Source organism: Vombatus ursinus, unplaced genomic scaffold, assembly GCF_900497805.2.
Source record: "Vombatus ursinus unplaced genomic scaffold, bare-nosed wombat genome assembly UNPS02014768.1, whole genome shotgun sequence".
NCBI classification, from domain to species: Eukaryota; Metazoa; Chordata; class Mammalia; order Diprotodontia; family Vombatidae; genus Vombatus; species Vombatus ursinus.
The window spans coordinates 22,218,111-22,235,825 of record NW_020954546.1 but is presented as its reverse complement, the minus strand read 5'-3'; the positions used below and the strand labels follow the sequence as shown (position 1 = coordinate 22,235,825).

Genomic DNA, 17,715 nt, shown 5'->3' with positions numbered 1-17,715 from the left:
GAAAGTCACTTAGCTCTTGTTTCTGCTTCTGTAAAATGAGGAGTTTGGACTAAATGACCTCATTGTCCCTTCAAGCTCTAAATCTATGATTCCCTTTATTACTTGTGTGACCTTAGGCAAGTCACTTAAACTCCCTGTGCCTCAGTTTCCTCATCTGTAAAACGAGAGAGTTGAACTAGTTGACTCTAGAGCTATGGGTCTATCTTTCTCCCTAATACTTGCCTGTGAACACATATTTGTCAGGCACATGTACAAATACAGCGAGACTGATGGATACTTACCTGTGTATAAACACAAATGTTCATAGACAGATTAAAAACCCACAATCACACACAGATGGACCCTGAGGCAGACACAGAGTAGTCAGGGTTCTAACACTAGCTAGCTATGGGGACCTCAGCCCAGACACTTCCCTGATTTGAACTTCTTTGTAAAAGGAGGTATTTGGACGGAAGCTCTAAGCTCCCTTTTGGGTCTAACAATCTGTGAGTCTTTTACCCCACAAATGTGGACAGTCGGTCCTTCCAATGCCCGGCCCCTCGCCTGTCCACCATTTCTTTGAAGCTGTGGTAAGCAATGTCTAGAGGGAGAGATTCAGTCTTTCCCCTAAATCATCCCTTTAAAAACAGCCCCAGAGGGCTTGGAAACCTCCTCTTGTTCTGCTGTTGCTACTCAGTAATGAAAGAGCTGTTGTCAGTCCTGATAACCGCGGCATCAGCTTCATCAATATTTTATGGTTCTTCCAGAGTCTGGTTCCTTAGCAACTTCCGTATCCATGGGCCCTGGGAGGCCTGGCTGGCTGCTGCTGCTCCCTGTGCCCTTGGTTCTGACCCTGCCCATCATATTCCCCATCCCTGGGGGATGCAGCTAGGCGGAGGAGACGGATCTGCTCTACACACACACACGCTCCCTGCCCCCAAATGCCAGTTGAATATGCTGGTGGGAGGAAGGGGAAGGAGGTGGAGGGGGCCCACCCTGCCACAGAGCATGAGCAGAAATGGAGCATTTGGCCCCATACACAGGGAGAGGAGGGCAGGGCCCCGTCCAAGCACATTTCTGCCAGGCTCTTTCTTTCCCTAAGCTGTGGGAAGAGAATGGGCTGTGTAGGGCATATTACCAAATGTGAGATATCCATGGTACAGTGGAAAGCATGCTAAATTTGTTATCAGAGGACTGGGTTCAAATCCCACCTGCATAATCTGGGCAAATCGCTTTACCTTTGTGGGACTCAGTTTCCTAATCTGTAAAATGAGGGTTGGAATGAATGGCCTCCAGGTTCCCTCCCAGCTCTGAATGCATTTATTCTGATGCTCCAGACCAATAAGAGCTGTCTGAAAATGGACTGTGTTGATTCATAGACTCTGCATCACTGGAATTCTATAAACAGGTCCACGGCCTGGATGCCGGGTGAGGCAAAATGGACTAGTCAGGGATGACATCGAGAGCACTTTGGGTCAGATGTGAGTTGGATAATGTGGCCCCAAGAAACCTTCCAAGTGTGAGAGTCTGTGAAAACACCCCTCCCTACCTCTTTTTTTTAAAAAAATAAAAATTTTCAATTAACAAGCACTTATTTTCACCTTACACCCTCCTCATGGGAAAAAAAATGAAAAAAGAAAATAAAGCCCTTGTAATGAATATACATAAAAACAAATTCCCGCATTTTCCATGGCCAAAAACCTATGTGATATTCTGCATCTTGAGCCCATCACCTCTCAGGAGGTGAGTGACATATTTCATCACAGGTCCTATGGAATCATGGTGGATCATCGAATTGATTAGAATTCCTGAGGCTTTCTTAGTTTTTCGTTCTTATGATGTTGTTGTTATATACATTTTATCACATTAATATGCTACAATTTGTCCAGCTATTCTCCTTTCCCCAGTGAATGCGCATCCCCTCCTTCTGTCCCTCTAGGATAAGCCTAGGAAGCCCTTGGTCCTGAGAGGAAGGCAGAAAAAGTGCTGAGTGCCTCTGCCAGTCAGTCAGTCAGTCAACAAGTATTTATTAAGTGCTTACTTTTTGCCAGGCATTGTGCTAAACACTGGGGATACAAAGAAAGGCAAAAGAAGGTCCCTCTTCTTAAGGATATCATAGTCTAATGGGGAAACAGTATGAAAACAACTCTGTAGAAACAAGATCTGTACAGGATAAATTGGAGATAATCAGCAAAGGGAAGGCACTAGCATTAAGAGGAAAGGCTTCTTGTAGAAGGTGGGATTTTAGCTGGGACTTGAGAGAAGCCACAAAGTGGAGATGAGGAAGGAGAGAATTCCAAATAGTGAATTCTAGTATAGTCAGGGAAAGCGCATGGATGGGGGCAGCTGGGTGGCACAATGGATAGAACACTGAGCCTGGAGTCAGGAAGACCCGAATTCAAATCTGGCCCCAGACGCTTACTAGTTGTATGACCCTGGGAAAGTCACTTCACCCTGATTGCCTCCAAAAAGCAAATGTCTAGAGTCTAGAGATGGAATCTCTATTCCATCTAGAGAGGAAACATCTTGTGTGAGGAAGAGCAAGGAGGCCAGTGACACTGGTCAAAGAGTATATGATGGGGCAGGAGAGTATATTGCATAAGAAAACTAGAAAGATAAAAAGGGCCAGGTTATAAAGAGCTCTGCATACCAAACAAAGGGTTTTTACATTTGATCCTGTTAATGATAGGAAGCTACTGTGGTTTCTCAAATGGGAAGGTGAGTTAGTCAGACCCGTGCTGTGGGAAAATTAATTTGCCAATTGAGTAGATGATGGAATGGGGTGGAGGGAGACCAACTGCGGGCTGTTGCAGTAACCCAGGTGTGAGGTGAAGAGAGCCTGTACCAGCATGGCAGCAGTATTAAGGGAGAGAAGGGTGCCTATACAGGAGATGGTGTGAAGCTCAAATCAACAGGACTTGGCAGTAGATTGGATGGGGGGTGGGGTAAGGGAGAGTGAAGAGTCAAGGATGATGCTTAGCCCTCAAGCCTGGGTAACTGGACAGATGGTGGCAGCCTCAAGAGTAATAGGGAAGTCCAGAAGGGGAGAAAATATGGGAAGAAGGGGAGACAGTGAATTTAGTTTTGAACATGTTGAGTTTAAGATGTCTATAAGACATCCAGATAGAGATATCCAATAGGCAATTGAAGATAAATCTGTAGTTACAGAAGTTAGGGCTGAATAAGTAGATCTGAGAATCATTAGCATAGCGATGGGATGTTGATGAGATCACTAAGTGAAATATTATAGAGGGAGAAGAGAGGAAAGCCCAGGACAGAGCCCTGTAGGACATCCAAGATTAGAAGACGTGACCTGGATGAAAATCTAGCAAAGGGGACTGAGAAGGAACAGTCAAATAGGTAGGAGGAGAGCCAGGAGAAAATGGTATCCCAAAAACCTAGAGAGAAGAGAGTACCAAGGAGGAGAGTGACCAATAGTGTCAAAGGCTACTGAGAGGTCAAGAAGGATAAAAACTGAAAAAAAAACCATTGGATTTGGCAACTAAGAGATCATTGGTAACTTCGTAGAGCAATTTCACTTGAATGATGAGGTGGGAAGCCAGAGTATAGAGAGTTAGGAGAGTAAAAGGAAACTAAGTTGGGAGCATTGATTGTCAATGGCCTTTTCCAAGAATTTAGTCACAAAAAGAAGAGCTATAGGATGATAGCTAGCAGGGATGAGCACATTGAGTGAGGGTTCTTTGAAGACGGGGGAGACATGGATATATTTGAGGCAGTAGGGAGCAGCCAGTAGACAGGGAGCAACTGAAAATTAGGGAGAACGGAAATGATTGAAGGGTCAATCTGGTGAAGAGGGCAGGGTGGGATAGGATCACTTGGGCATGAAGAGATGGCAAGGAGGAGGGCTGCCTCTTTGTATGAAATGGGTTAAAGAAGACATCTGAGTGATGTGAGATGGGGAGGAGAGGAGGAGTTTTTGGTCATGTCTCCCTGTTCCTCAGGTGTGGTAGAGACCTGCCTACTGCATCAGCTGAGGCGTCGGGCTGCAGGCTTCCTGCGCAGTGACAAGATGGCTGCTCTCTTCACCAAGGTAGGGAAGACCTGTGTGGTAGCTGGAGAGGTCTGCCGAAAGGTCCAGGAGCTGCAGCAGCAGGTGGAGAGCAGGTGAGTTCCAGCCAATCCACATGCCCCTCCCTTCAGCTCTCCCTCTCACCTACCCTCTAGGAAGGCAGCTGGACCCACCTGAGAGCTGCCATTGCCTGGGTGGTTGTAATGAAGCTGTCCTTATCCTTTTCACTGGGACTGCCCAGGAGAGAGATGCAGCATGGTCCAGTGAAAAGGACATGAGATTTGGAGCCTGGATTCATGTCCTAGCTCTGCCACTTATACCTGGGTGAACATGGCCAAGTCACTTGGAAGTTGGATTCATTGACTTCTAAGGTCCCTAGCAGCTCTAAATCTAAGATCCCATCAGCTTCCAATGCCTTACCAACCTTGTCCACTGCAAAGTTCACTCTCTTGGTCACGTCCTCTCCACACAGCTTAGACAATGGGATGAGTCCGAGGCCACTGTTCCCAAGAAAGCGTCCTCCCCGGCTTGCTCTTGTCCCTGAGTGCACCCATTTCCCTCCATTCAGGAAGTCAGCAGGAGGCAACCAGGAGACCCTTCGGAGACAGGGCTCAACTGGAGGGAAGCCCCCAACTCTCAGCCCCCAGGCCCTGAGGCACATTTGGGTGCGCACCGCCCTCATTGAGAAGGTGCTCGACAGAGTTGTGCAGTATATAGTGGAGAACTGCAGGTGAGTGCTGCCCCCCCCCCCCCGTGCTACTCCCTCCCTCTTTGTTCCTGTGATCTGAAGCTTCCATCCAGAAAACCTTCTATGATTAAACACATTTATGCTCTAATCCGCTGTCATCCTCCTCCTCCTCTTCCACCTTCCCCTCCTCCTCTTCTTCTCCCCATGCACTGGTAACCATGGATGATGGGGCTGGGTCCATTTAGAGCTGGTCCTCCTAAGCAGTCATTACAGTGTTTTGGTCCCCTTCAGATTCAACAATCCTGACAACCAGAGTTGTTGACCACATGGCAACCTAAGAGGAGCTAGGGTTTGTAGGAGTATTCTGTGTACTGTCTACTTTCTATCTCACTTTTTTGTGTGCTTTTTATAACCGTTCTCTTAAAGGAAGCTAGGTGGAGCAATGGTTAGAATATTGGCCATGGAGTCAAAAAACCCTGTGGTTAAACTTTGCCTCAGATACTTACTGGCTATGTGACTTGAGCAAGTCACTGTCCTTTCAGAGCCTCATTTTCTCCTCTGTAAAATGAAGACAGTAATACCACATCCTTCACAAAGTTGTTGTGAGGATCAAAAGAGATATCACCTTAGAGTGTAATACAAAAGCTATTTGTTGTTTTGATCGTGATCACGAGTGAGAGCCAGCTTTTTAGCATGAATAGACAACCCGTAGCCTTAGAGTCAGGAAGACCTGACTTCAAGTCCTGCCTCCGACACCTTCATTTTTGATTTTATGGCCCCAGCGTTTTTGTTGTTCAGTAGTTTCAGTCGTGTCTGACTCTTCATGACTCTGTTTGGGGTTTTCCTGGCAAAGATACTGAAGTGGTTTGCCATTTCCTTCTCCAGCTCATTTGACAGATGAGGAAACTGAGGCAAACAGGATTAAGTGACTTGCTCAGGGTCTCACACAGCTAGTGTCTGGAGCCAAATCTGAACTCAGGGAGATGAATCTTTCTGACTCCAGACCTGGTGCTCTGTGCACTGTGGCATCGCCTAGCTGCCCACAGCATAGCCTCTTAATGGTCCTGCCTCTGACACCTACTGGTTGCATGGTGCTGGGTCAAGTGCCCCAAGCAGTTCTCTAGTACTGCTCTGCACTGGTGTGAAGGAAGCTTCCTTCTCAGGAATTTACGGTTAAAAGAAACAAAAAGCTTCTTTTGAGCGTTGCTACAATCTTGTAAGATATGTGCTCTGGGTATTATGATCCCCATTTTACAGATGCAGAAACTGAGACTCAGGGAAATGATATTACTTGCCTGCTAGAATGTAAGCTCTTTGAGGGCAGGACATGTCTCATTTTTCATTTTGTGTCCCTAGCACAGTGCCTGGCGTATACATAGTAGGCACTTTAAAATGCTTGTTAATCAGTTGAGGGCAAAGACTCTTCATGTTTGACTCTGTAACCCCAGTGTATCCTCTTAATAGATGCTCACTGATTGATGGATGGTTCCCCGTCATACAGCTGGGATGTGTCAGAGGTGACTTCTGCTCTCCTAGTCCCTCCCACTGTCCACTACTCTATGCTGTCCCCCTCTTCCCTGCTTTCCCATCTCCCTCCTCAATACATTTGCCTGCTTGGAGTAAGAGTAAGCGGGTGAGCCAGGCAGAGGTCCTGTGCTCACTCCTCCCCTCTCTTCTGAACAGCAAATACTATGAGAAGGAAGCACTTCTGGCAGACCCTGTGTTTGGCCCTATCCTTGCCTCTCTCTTAGGTGAGTGGGGAGTGGGGCAGGGTTGTGGTGCCAGGGCCTCCCCTGTGACAGGGAGGGATTTGGTTCCCCTGCCCTGTTCCAAGATTATCTTCAGGATCCCGGCTGTCCCTGTCCCCATAGTGGGTCCCTGTGCTCTGGAGTATACCAAGCTGAAGACAGCGGACCACTACTGGACAGACCCTTCTGCTGATGAGCTGGTTCAGAGGCACCGCATCCGTGGCCCCCATGGCCGCCAGGACTCACCCTCCAAGCGTCCAGCCCTGGGAGTAGGTTTCCTTTTTGTCCACACCCCAAGTCACTCTCCCCCTCCTCCCCCCGGCCAAAGGCCTTCAGAGAGAAGGGATCTGTATTTACAGTAGGGTTCTTCCCACAAGGGCACTGACCCTCCGCCCACTCTAGTGCTTTGTTGGAGCCCCAAGTTGGGGGGTTGTCTCTGAGCCAGGAACGTAGATCGTCCGATAGCAGTGGCAGCTTCTGGGAGTGGGGAGCCTTGGAGGAGAGAAGGGTCCAGTGTGGCAGCAAAGGAGAAGCAGAAGGGGAAGCCTCCAGTGATGCCGCCTTCCCTCCCAGGTTGCTCAGGCCAGGGGGCTTCAGGGATGAGAGCGTTGGGGTCTAGCAAAGCTTCTCTCTGCAGATCCGGAAGCGACACTCCAGTGGGAGTGCATCAGAAGACCGGTTCGCAGCCTCAGCTCGTGAATATGTGGAGTCCCTTCATCAGAATTCCCGAACACACCTACTCTATGGCAAGAACAATGTGCTGGTACAGCCGGTGAGAGAGCCCAGACCCTGGCTGCCCACATCAGGGAAGTGGGGGGGGGGGCCCTTGGAAAGGTCCCAAGGGATTGATGTCTCGTTGAGCAAGAAGGGATGTGCCAGGGACCTGAAAAGCCTTGGCCAGGACCTTGAACGGCCTCGTGTCCAGAGTGTCATTGCTGCTGCTGGGGTTGGCAGGGGATGAGCCCCCTTTCCTTACTGTTGGGCTCCTCAGCCAAAGCCCAGAGCCCAGACAGACCTGGGTGGGGGTAGGGCTCTGGAGGCCACCCTGGCTATGAGCCCATGTACCTTTCTTTACTCCCAGATCTTGTTCCCCAGGGACCCTACAATCAAGAATCATATTTTCTTTTTAATTTTGTGAAATGTTATTTTTATTGATGCCTTTTGCTTTTACATCACTTTCATTTCCAAATATATTCCCCTCTTGCCCAATGAGCCATCCCTTATAATAAAAATTTTAAGAGACGAGCAATTTAACCAAAAAAAAAAAAAAAGGACATTTGACCGTATCTGATACTGTATGCAATATTTCCCACCAATAGTCCTCCGCGTCTCCCATCTGTACAATGAAGGGATTAAGATAGCATATGGTAGGAAGAGTTTAACTCTTCTCTGGGGCTGAGTTGTCATTAAAATTTCCCAAAGGCATCCCTTCCTAGGAGACTCAAGCAATGATGAGCGGGAAGAAGGAAGAGACATCCCAGGTCTGGAACTGGAAGGGCCTTAGAGAATGTCTGGCCCATCCTCTCACTTTATAGAGGAGGAGACTGAGGACCAGAGAGGTTAAGTCCTTGCCCAAGGTCATTGTATAGGCAGTAAGTGGTAGAGTCAGGATTTGAACTTGGGTCCTTTGGCTCCAAAAATTGACACTTTTCCATTACAACTCTGGCCCCCACTGGGTTTGTCTCCCAGCCTCTGGCAAGTAGGGAGCCCAAGAAAGCCATCTGCTCTAACTAATTAAGAGCCAGGCTACCCAGGGTAGGAGTGGGTGCCAGCTGGCAGGTTGATGTTGGATGGCATGAGAAGGCAGGCAGGCAGGCAGGAGAGAGAGCTGGGGTTTCCTCCAAGCTGCCCGCAGTGTAGATCTTGGATTCTTCACCTTCTTCTCTCTCCAGCCCAAGATATTGTGATTCATCCTGCCCAGTGGGTCCCTTGGCTGGGTTGGCATCTACTTGCCAGTGTGAACATGAGGGAGAGTGGGGAGGAATATGGGTTGAGTGGGTGATACCATCACCCAAAGTGATGCTAGGTTGGTCATAGCTGAGGGCTTGGGAAGGGTCCCACATCCTGGCAGCCCTTCCATGATGGAAGAAAAGACACCAGACCCACTCAGTCCAAGTCTCTCTCTGCCCCAGAGTACTACCAATCTTTGAGACTTACTGCCCATGGCCTGGAGAAGAGGGCTCACTGATTTTGAGTCTGCCCCCCACACCCAAATGTTGCTCTCCAAAATAAAAAAATAGTGATGCATTTTCAAGTCAAAAGAACTGAGTTCAAATCCCAGCTCCGGTACTTGCCATGTAACTATGGGCAAATTATATCTCTGAGCCTCAGTTTTGTAGTGTCATGAGTCATAGGATCATGGATGAAAGGGACCTGAGAGGTCATCTAGTCTAATGACCTCATTTTACAGATGAGGAATGGCACGACTTGCCCTACTCAAGAGAAACTGCTTGGCATAATAGCTTTGTAGTCAGAAAGACCTGGATTCCATTCCCCACCTCAAGAACACGCTCACTGTGTGACTCTGGATAGTCAACCTCTTGAGTCTCAGTTTCCTCATCTGTAAAATAGGAATAATAAAATAAAATAGGGATAATAGTAGCAACCACCTTACAGGGTGGTAGAGAAGATCAAATATGCATGTAAAAGACAGCTGTTCTTATCATTACCTGCTTTACTGGGCTATTCTGAGGAAAGCACTTTGTAGACTGTAATGTCTTATGTAAATGTGCCTTCTCTTGGCCCTTATACTGTTTTTTCCTTGTGTTTTTTTTTTAAACTTTTCTTTCTCCCAGGTAGGTGATCTTTTAAAATTTTGTGTTGTCTTTTTATATATATCACTTTCAATTGCAAATCTCTCTCTCTCCTCCCCTATGAACCATCTCTTGCCACAGAGAATTTTTAAAAAGAAAGGGGAAAAAAGTGGTTTAGCAAAACCAACATATCAACTAAGTCTGACAGTATATGCAATATTCTATATCCATAATCCCTCACCTCTTCAAAGAAGAGAAAGGAGTGTTTTTCTCAACCTTTTCCAGGGCTAAGTTTCTTGGTCATAATTATCCAGCATTCAATTATATTTTATAGTCATCGTGTCTGTTCTATTTATTCCGTGTACTTCACTCTGGATCAGTTAATAGAAGTCTTCCCTTGGTTCTCTGAATTCTTCATGGTCATCTTTTTATGGCTCAATAGTATTCTGTTAGAGCAGTAAGTTGTAGAGGAAAGAGACAGAGGACCAGGGTTTAAATTCCAGCACTAATGCTACTTTTTCTTTTTTACCTTGAACAATTCACTTAACCTGTCTGGGCCTCAGTTTCCTCAACTGTAAAATGGTGGGGTTTGACTTGGTAGCCTCAAAGTTTCCTTCCAGTCTCTCAATCTATGGTCCTCGACACCACAATATGTTGAGCATTTTCCCAGTCAATGGGCATCTACTTTTGTTTCCAGTTCTTTGTTACCACAAAATTGTTGCTATGAATATTTGGGTCCATAAGGGACCTCTCTTTCTATCTTTGATCTCTTCAGGGCACATGCCTCATGGTGAGACCTCGAGGTTAAATATTTTAGTATGAATATCTTAGTCATTTTTTTAGCATCACTTTTTCTCTTTTTTTTGTATGCTCCTAAAAATAAGAGCTCACACACACATAGCAGATGACCTTGTCTACTATTTAACTGAGAAAATCAAGGCCATCTGATGTGAACTCTCTCAATTCTCCTCCTCTTAGCCTCTCTGTGTCCTTACACAACCTCTCCTCCCTCCTGTCTCAGATAATAATAGCTAACATTTATATAACGTTTACTACATGCTAGGCACTGTATTAAGTACTTTACAATTGTTATCTCATTTGATTTTCACAATCCTGGGAGGTAGGAGCTATTATTATCTCCCTTTTTGCAGGTGAAGAAACTGAGGCAAACAGAAGTTAAGCCACTTGCCCAGGGTCACACAGCTAGTGTCTGAAGTTGGATTTGAACTCAGATCTTCCTAACTCCAGACCCAGTGCTCTCTACCCACTATACCACCTAGTTGCCTATGATGAGATAACCCTTATTCTTGCCAAGCTTTCCTTTCTACCTGTACCCGTGCTATTTTCTTTTCAGTGGAAAGGATGCTAGATCAGTCAGTCAATCAATAAGCATTTATTAAGCACCTACTATGTGCCAATTACACAGTGCTGTGGTTATCAAAAAAAGAAGCAAAAAACAGTTCCTTCCCTTGAGGAGTTCACAATCTAATGGGAGAGACAACAAGCAAACAATTATGTACAAGAATTATTTATATATATATATCATATATAATATTATAATATATAATAATTAAGAGAGGAAAGACACTAGAATTAAGAGAGGTTGGGAAAGGCTCCCTGTAGAAGATGGGAATTTAGTTGGGACCTAAAGGAAGCCAGGGCAGCCAATAGGTGGCAGTGAAGAGGAAGAACATTCCAGGCATGGGAGAAGCCAGAGCCTGGGACTGAGAGATGGAATGTCTTGTTTGTAGAACATCTAGGTGACTGGGTCAAAAAGAATGTGGAGAGGAGTAAGATGTAAAAAGACTGGAAAGGTAGGAGATGACTAGGTTTTGAAGGGCTTTGAGTGCCAGAGACTTCTGTATTTGATCCTGGATGCATAGGAAGCCAATGAAATTTATTGTGTAGCCGGGTGGCATGGTCAGACTTTAGGAAAATGGCTTTGCTGGCTGAATAAAACATTGATTGGAGTGGGGAGAGACTTGAGGCAGGTGGACCCACCAGCAGCTTATTGTAGTAATCCAGGTTTGAGGTGATATGGGTCTGCACTAGAGGGGTGGCAGTGTCAGAGGAGAGAAGGGATGTTCAAGAGATGTTGCCAAGATAAAATTAATAGACCTTAAAAACAGATTGGATGGGGCAGTGAGAGATTGTGAGTACTTGAGGGTCACTTCTAGGTTGAGAGCCTGAGGGAAGTTATAGGGAAGCTGCTGGTGGAAGGGAAGATTTAGGGGAAAAGATGACGAATTCAGTTTTGGGCATGTTGCGTTTAAGATATCTACTGGACATCCAGTTTGAGATGTCTGAAAGGCAGTTGACTGTGGAAGACTGGAGGTCAGCAGGGTGAGTAGATTTGAGAATCATCAGCATAAAGAAGGTAATTAAATCCATGGGAGCTAATGAATTCACCAAGTGAAACAGGATAGAGGGAGAAGAGGAAAAGACCCAAGACAGAACCCTGGGGAACACCTTCAGTTAAAGGGCATGAGCTGGATGGAAATCTAGCAAAGGAGACTGAAAAGGAGTGGTCTGATAGGTGGGAGAAGAAACAGGAGCGAGTGATGTCCTGGAAACCCAGAGAAAAGAGAGTATTAAGGAGAGGAGGGTGATCAACAGTGTCAAAGGCTACAGAGAGGTCAAGGAGATTGAGAAAATGCCTTGGATTTGACCACGTAGAGACCAGTGGTAACTTTGGAGAGAGACGGTTCAGTTAAATGATGAGATCAGAATTTGGATTGTAAGAGATTGGGAGAGGAGAGGAAGTGGAGACACCTATTGCCTTTCAAGGAGTTTATGTCCACAAAGGGCAAAAGAGAGATAGGATAATAGTGTGGATGGAAGGATCAAGTTGGGGGAGTTGAGGATAGGTGAGACATGGGCATGTTTGTCAGAAGTAGGGGGGCCAACAGTTGTAGAGACATTGAAGATAGGTGAGAGATTTGAAGAGTTTTTGGGTTTAAATCCAGGCTGTGCTACTTTATTACCTGTGAGACATTGGGCAACTCACTTGACTTGCACTCAGATTCCTTATTTATAAAATGAGGGTATTGGACTATACAACTTCTAAGGTTCCTCGGTGACCTCTGTGACCCTATCCCCTCCCATCTCCTCTGGGACCCTGCTCCATCAATCACTACATCTTGCTTTCATTCTCCACCGGCTCCTCTCTCTCTCTGACTCAAGACCCAACCATTCCCTTTGCCCTGATTTCCCCTCCATCTCTACTCATTACCCCCGCTTCCTTTCCACCCATTTAGTCCTCAGCCCCTTTCAATGTCTTCTGTCCTTAACTCTTGACAAGAGAATCTCTTTAGTACAAAGCCATTAATGACTCAATGCCAAACTCAGTGCCCTTATTTCTGCCCTCATCCTCCTTGAAATTCCAGTAATCTTTGACACTGTAGACCATCCTTTCCCTTTTTGATACTCACGTCTTTCTCCTTTCTTGGGCTTTCTCCTCTCCATAGAAGGAAGACATGGAGGCTGTCCCTGGCTACCTGTCTTTACACCAATCTGCAGAGAGCTTGACCCTGAAGTGGACCCCCAACCAGCTCATGAATGGAACTCTGGGAGACTCAGAGTTAGAGAAGAGGTAGGGACTCCAGTCCAGCTACTGTTTGGAAGGAGATAGGGCCCAGGGGAAAGTGTTTTGTGCTCTCCAGGGTCCTGATCGCCAAAGGGTTTCCACAATACTGGGTGGCTGGGGCTGCTACCGATTTGGAGGCATTGGCAATAGCAACAGCACATGGCTGGTTGAAATCACCTCTTGGCCTTTGGAGCTAAGCAGGTATCAAGATGGAAGGACAGAGTGTGTAGGACCAGAGGAGGACCCTCAGAGACAATAACACTCAGCTTGTTTCCTTCTAGCGTGTACTGGGACTATGCGCTGATTGTGCCCTTCAGCCAAATTGTCTGCATCCACTGCCACCAGCAACGTAAGCCACGTCCCTCCCCCCCGCCCCTAGGCACAGGAGCAAAGAAAGGGAGACCAGCTTCGGAAATCCAACTGCTTTCCAAAACAGTCCTCAGATCCCTTCCCCGCTCCCTCCAAGGCCTCAGTTATTAGGTCAGGAGTAGTGGCAGCTGGGAGCTGGCAATTTCCAGGGCTAATACTTCAACTTACCTACGGACTTTTTTCAAACTTGGATCCCAGGCCCTGGGAACATGGCCCAACTAAGCTGACTAGCCAGTTATTCAGTTCAGAAGGCAGAATCCCTCCTTGGGGGTCTCCTAGGCCTTTGCCTACTTTCCTGTCCCTTCTTCCAGAGAATGGTGGAACACTGGTGCTGGTGAGCCAAGATGGTATCCAGAGGCCTCCTTTGCACTTCCCCCAGGGAGGACACCTCCTGTCTTTCCTGTCCTGCCTGGAGAATGGGCTCCTGCCCCGTGGACAGCTAGAGCCACCACTGTGGTCCCAGCAGGGAAAGGTATCTCATTGGAGCCTGGGTGGGTACAGAAGGGAGGCACATAAAGAGGGGCAAGGAGAAGGGGGAGTTGGGGGGGAGATCTCCCTTTTCACCCCTACCCAATTTCCTCCCTTCCTCCCTCCTTTGCTGAATTCAGGCCAGGGATGCTGTGGGAGAGGGATGGGTCCATCCTGGCAGACCAAAGAGGAGGTCCAGGGACCAGTTCAAGGGCAGGGGCCACTGACCACCCGCACTACTCTCCTGCCACAGGGGAAGGTCTTTCCCAAGCTGCGGAAGCGGAATAGCACCATGAGGTCTGTGGATCTGGAGGAAACAGTGGTGGATGAAAGGCGGGCCACTGACTACGTGTTCCGGATCATCTACCCGGGCCACAGGCATGAGCACAGTAAGTGCCCCCACTCCCACTCATGGTGGGGAGGAGGAGACAGGCCCAAGGCTTCTCGTGTTCTCTTCAGCAGAGCTGGCTAGGACAGGGGCAGGAGGTAGCCCTGAGGAATGTTCACTTAGGCTGACTCAAAGCTAGATGGATGAGTTCTATATAGAGCTTTCTGCCCCCAGTGATGCTTTGTGCCCATCTTCCTCTTCTACTTGGCCATCTCTGTTCTATCTTCTGTTCTTCAGGTTGCTTTTTTTTTTTTTTTTTTAGAACATGGGCACCACCTACAACCACACAGGCTCAGAGGTTCATAGGTTTAGAGATGAAAGAGATCTCATGGATCATTGAAGTCCCTCATTTTTATGGAGGAGGAAACTGAGGCTCAGAGATGGGTAGAGTGACTTCACTAAGGCTATACAGTTCATATGTAGCAGGACCAAAATTCTCACCCAGGTCCTACAGTCCAGATTCAAGATTCAAGCTGCCCTTCCCGTCTCCACGTGAGAAAACCAAACCCTACAACAGGGCTGAAAAGGGAGGCCGAGAATGTAGAATTTCTCCTTCATTCTAACTCCCAGTCTCCTTTAGACCCTGGCTGTGTGTGGTCGGTGCCCATCTTTGGTGATTCCAACCCTGTGCACGCCTCTGTGTGCAGGGTCAGAGCCAGGGCCTACCGTCCTCTCCCTAGCTCTGTGGTGGCTCAGTCGCCAGTGACAGCTTCTCTGATACAGTGGGCAGGTTGCCAGGTGAACTTGCTGGGCTGGGGGGATGAGAGTGGGAAGAAGGAAGTTGCCACAGGGATCCACGTCCGGGTCCACTGGCAGTCCTTGCACCTAGAGGATTATGGGGGTCTGCTCTGGGACCCTGGACAGAAAGAGGCCCCAGTGACTTGAATACTCAGAGTTGGTCCTGCTGCTCCTGATCTGAGCAGGATTGTTGTCTCATCTAGACCCGCCAGCCTTGTAGATAAGAACTTAGAATTTACCGTCCCAGATCGTTTATTCCTTCCAGCCCAGCCCATTCCCCTCCAGAATCCCTTAGCCTGTACTGTGCGAAGGGGAGAAGCAATGCAGCAAATCAGAATCACGGTAGCTCACAATTCTAGGTCTTTTAAGGTTTACAGAGCCTTCTCCATCTCCCCTCCCCCAATAGCTACCTTGTGAGGCAAGTGGTAGTAGTAATAAGAATTACAGTTAACTTTTACATAATGCTCTAAGGTTTGCAAAGCATTTTACAACTGGTATCTCAGTCGATCCTCACAATAACTCTGTGAAGTAGCTGCTATCATTATCCCTATTTTACAATTGAGGAAACTGAGGCTGGGAGAGGTTAAATGATCAGCCCAGGCTTATATAGCTAATGAGCATCTGAGGCGGGATCCGAACTCAGGTTTTCCTGATGCCAAGTCCAGCACTCTTTCCACAATAGAACAAATAGCATTGTCCCTATTTTACAGAAGAGGGAACTGAGGCTTAGAGAGGTTGCCCAGGGTCACCCAGCTAGTGAGTGTTGGCAGGATCTAAAGTCAGATTATCTGGCCCCAAAGTCAAACATGCTCTCTAAGATGTCGTGCTGCTCAACCCCTGCAGGCCAAGTTTTGGGAGCAGGGTAGCCCAGGGTGCAAGATACAAAGGTGAGATCCTCTTCAGAAAGTACATTTTGCTTGCAGGTCTGGAGTTTAAATGGGCAATAGATGTAGTGTATAAATTATCCAGGTGTCTTTGCTCCCTCTTCTCTGTCTTTTAGTCATGTCTCAGAGCTTGGGCCAGGAGCCCAAGCAGCTCCTCGTAGGCAGCCCTGACATAAGACCTGAATGGTTAGCTAAAGTGACTGGCAGGGATTGGAGCCATATTGTATTTGTCTGGCGATTTCAGTCCTCTGGGCGTTCTCTGCCCAGTGTAACCCCAACCACTCCAGAGTTGGTGGTATGATCAGTGTTCTATCTCCCAGCTCTCCTTCCAGCGTATAGCTACATGTCTAGACTGCCTGGAGCAGTGCTGGCCTGCCCCTATGCCATCTCCATCCCCAGTTTTACACCATACAGTCAAGATTTTGATTCTCTCTTGCATTGTTCCTGGATGGAGAGAGCCTCCCCATCAAAGCTGGGTTGAAACTCCTGTGCCCCGTCCCCGTGAAAAATAACTCAGTGAATGAACTCTCTCACATCTCCTCCTCCTCCCCCTCGGTGGGGGTGTGGGAGAACACCGTTCCCTGGAGCCCCTCCCTGCCAGGCCCTCACAAGCCTCTCTCACTATTCTCTTTGAGCAGTCACTATTAACTACCACCACTTAGCTGCCAGCCGCGCGGCCTCGGTGGACGATGATGAGGAAGAGGAGGATAGACTACACGCGATGCTGTCAATGATCTGCTCGCGGAACCTCACAGCTCCCAATCTGATGAAAGGTTTTTATCCCGCGTCCCTCCCTGACCCCCCTCCCATGTCCTATTTCTCCCTCTCCACCGGGTCCACTGGCCAGCACCTGCAGGGACTCACACAACAGTGTTGGCATTACTGGACTCCCTGAGAGTCAGGCAAAGAGAGGCCATGAGAGGGAGAGACAATAGGAAGGAAGGGTGGATGGGGCAGCAAGAAGAGAGAGGAGAGGAAGAAGGATGGAGGGCCGACAGCATTGAATGGGCAGCTCCTAGTCGCTCCCCTCATCGGCACTAGAGAAGGGACTGTCTGCCTGGACCTGGGAGGACAATGAACACAGGGGAAAAGATAATAAATTTAGAGCCAGAAGCCTCCTCAGAGTCCATCTGGTCTCAGAGAAGGAAAGTGGGGCCACGGGAAGGGAAAAGGCATGGCTACTTGGACCCCGGGGCAGGGGCAGAATTCATTCTCAAGTCTCAGAACTTCAAAGACAGCCCTCTGTCCATCACATTCTGGGAACCCCCTATAGATTTCCAGTCCATTTCTTTGTCTGGGGCCAAGATAATGGCGGCTTCAATTTAGTCCTTTCTTCCATTTCTCCTCATCCAACCCATTACTTCTCTGATCCTTTACCTGGTTAGTAATAGGGGGGTCACCTTGTCTGAGGGTCTCATTTGACAGAGGAAGAAACTGAGCCCCACAGAGGTGGACGTGATTTGCCCAAGGCCACATAGCTAAGATCATAGGATCATATATGTAAAACCAGGAGAGACAAGTATTATCGAGTCCCACTGCCTCATTTTACAGTAAGGAAACTGAGACCCTGGGAGAGTAAATGGCCTGCAGGATAATAGATTTCAGGCTAGAAGGGACCTTGGGAGTCATGTAGTTCAATGACTAGGTGATAACCGGGGTCCTAGAGTAGGTCCCTAACCATCGGGCAGGCAGTAAGGACCCCAGACATATCTGACAGTGGGAAAGATGGTGCAGTGGGAAGCAATGCACTGACTTAGCTTCTCTTTGTGGCCCTTTGTGTTCCTGCCTCCCTCTCCCCAACACACACACATACACACGTACACATGCACACATGCAAACACGTGCACATGCACACACCTTGAAACCACTGAGCTTCTGTCATTGTGGATTTCAGACTTTCACCAGAGACTTGGGAATACCTAGCTCATTCACTCTGAATTAACCCATTAATCCATAAGCATTTATTATGCGCCTCCTTTGTGAGGCAGCATGGCATAAGGGATAGGGATCTGGTCTTAAAGCCAAGAAGACCTGGGTTCAGTCCTGCCTGTGACATGTATTTTGCCGTGTGACCCTGGACTAGT

At 47.7% G+C, this 17,715-nt stretch overlaps 1 protein-coding gene across 2 annotated transcripts in view; it reads left to right on the top strand.

The window, feature by feature from the left end:
- Positions 1 to 3,946: 3,946 nt before the first annotated feature.
- The window catches only part of SGSM2 (small G protein signaling modulator 2), a 54,862-nt gene continuing 41,093 nt past the window's right edge, over positions 3,947 to 17,715 (top strand). For both annotated transcript variants that reach the window (XM_027861963.1, XM_027861962.1), the window contains exons 1-10: positions 3,947 to 4,104; positions 4,578 to 4,739; positions 6,381 to 6,448; positions 6,569 to 6,714; positions 7,083 to 7,217; positions 12,666 to 12,790; positions 13,066 to 13,133; positions 13,465 to 13,625; positions 13,875 to 14,010; positions 16,270 to 16,404. In XM_027861963.1, coding sequence (XP_027717764.1) covers positions 4,010 to 4,104; positions 4,578 to 4,739; positions 6,381 to 6,448; positions 6,569 to 6,714; positions 7,083 to 7,217; positions 12,666 to 12,790; positions 13,066 to 13,133; positions 13,465 to 13,625; positions 13,875 to 14,010; positions 16,270 to 16,404 — 1,231 coding nt within the window. In that variant the 5' untranslated portion in view covers positions 3,947 to 4,009. The remainder of the gene's footprint in view (positions 4,105 to 4,577; positions 4,740 to 6,380; positions 6,449 to 6,568; positions 6,715 to 7,082; positions 7,218 to 12,665; positions 12,791 to 13,065; positions 13,134 to 13,464; positions 13,626 to 13,874; positions 14,011 to 16,269; positions 16,405 to 17,715) is intronic.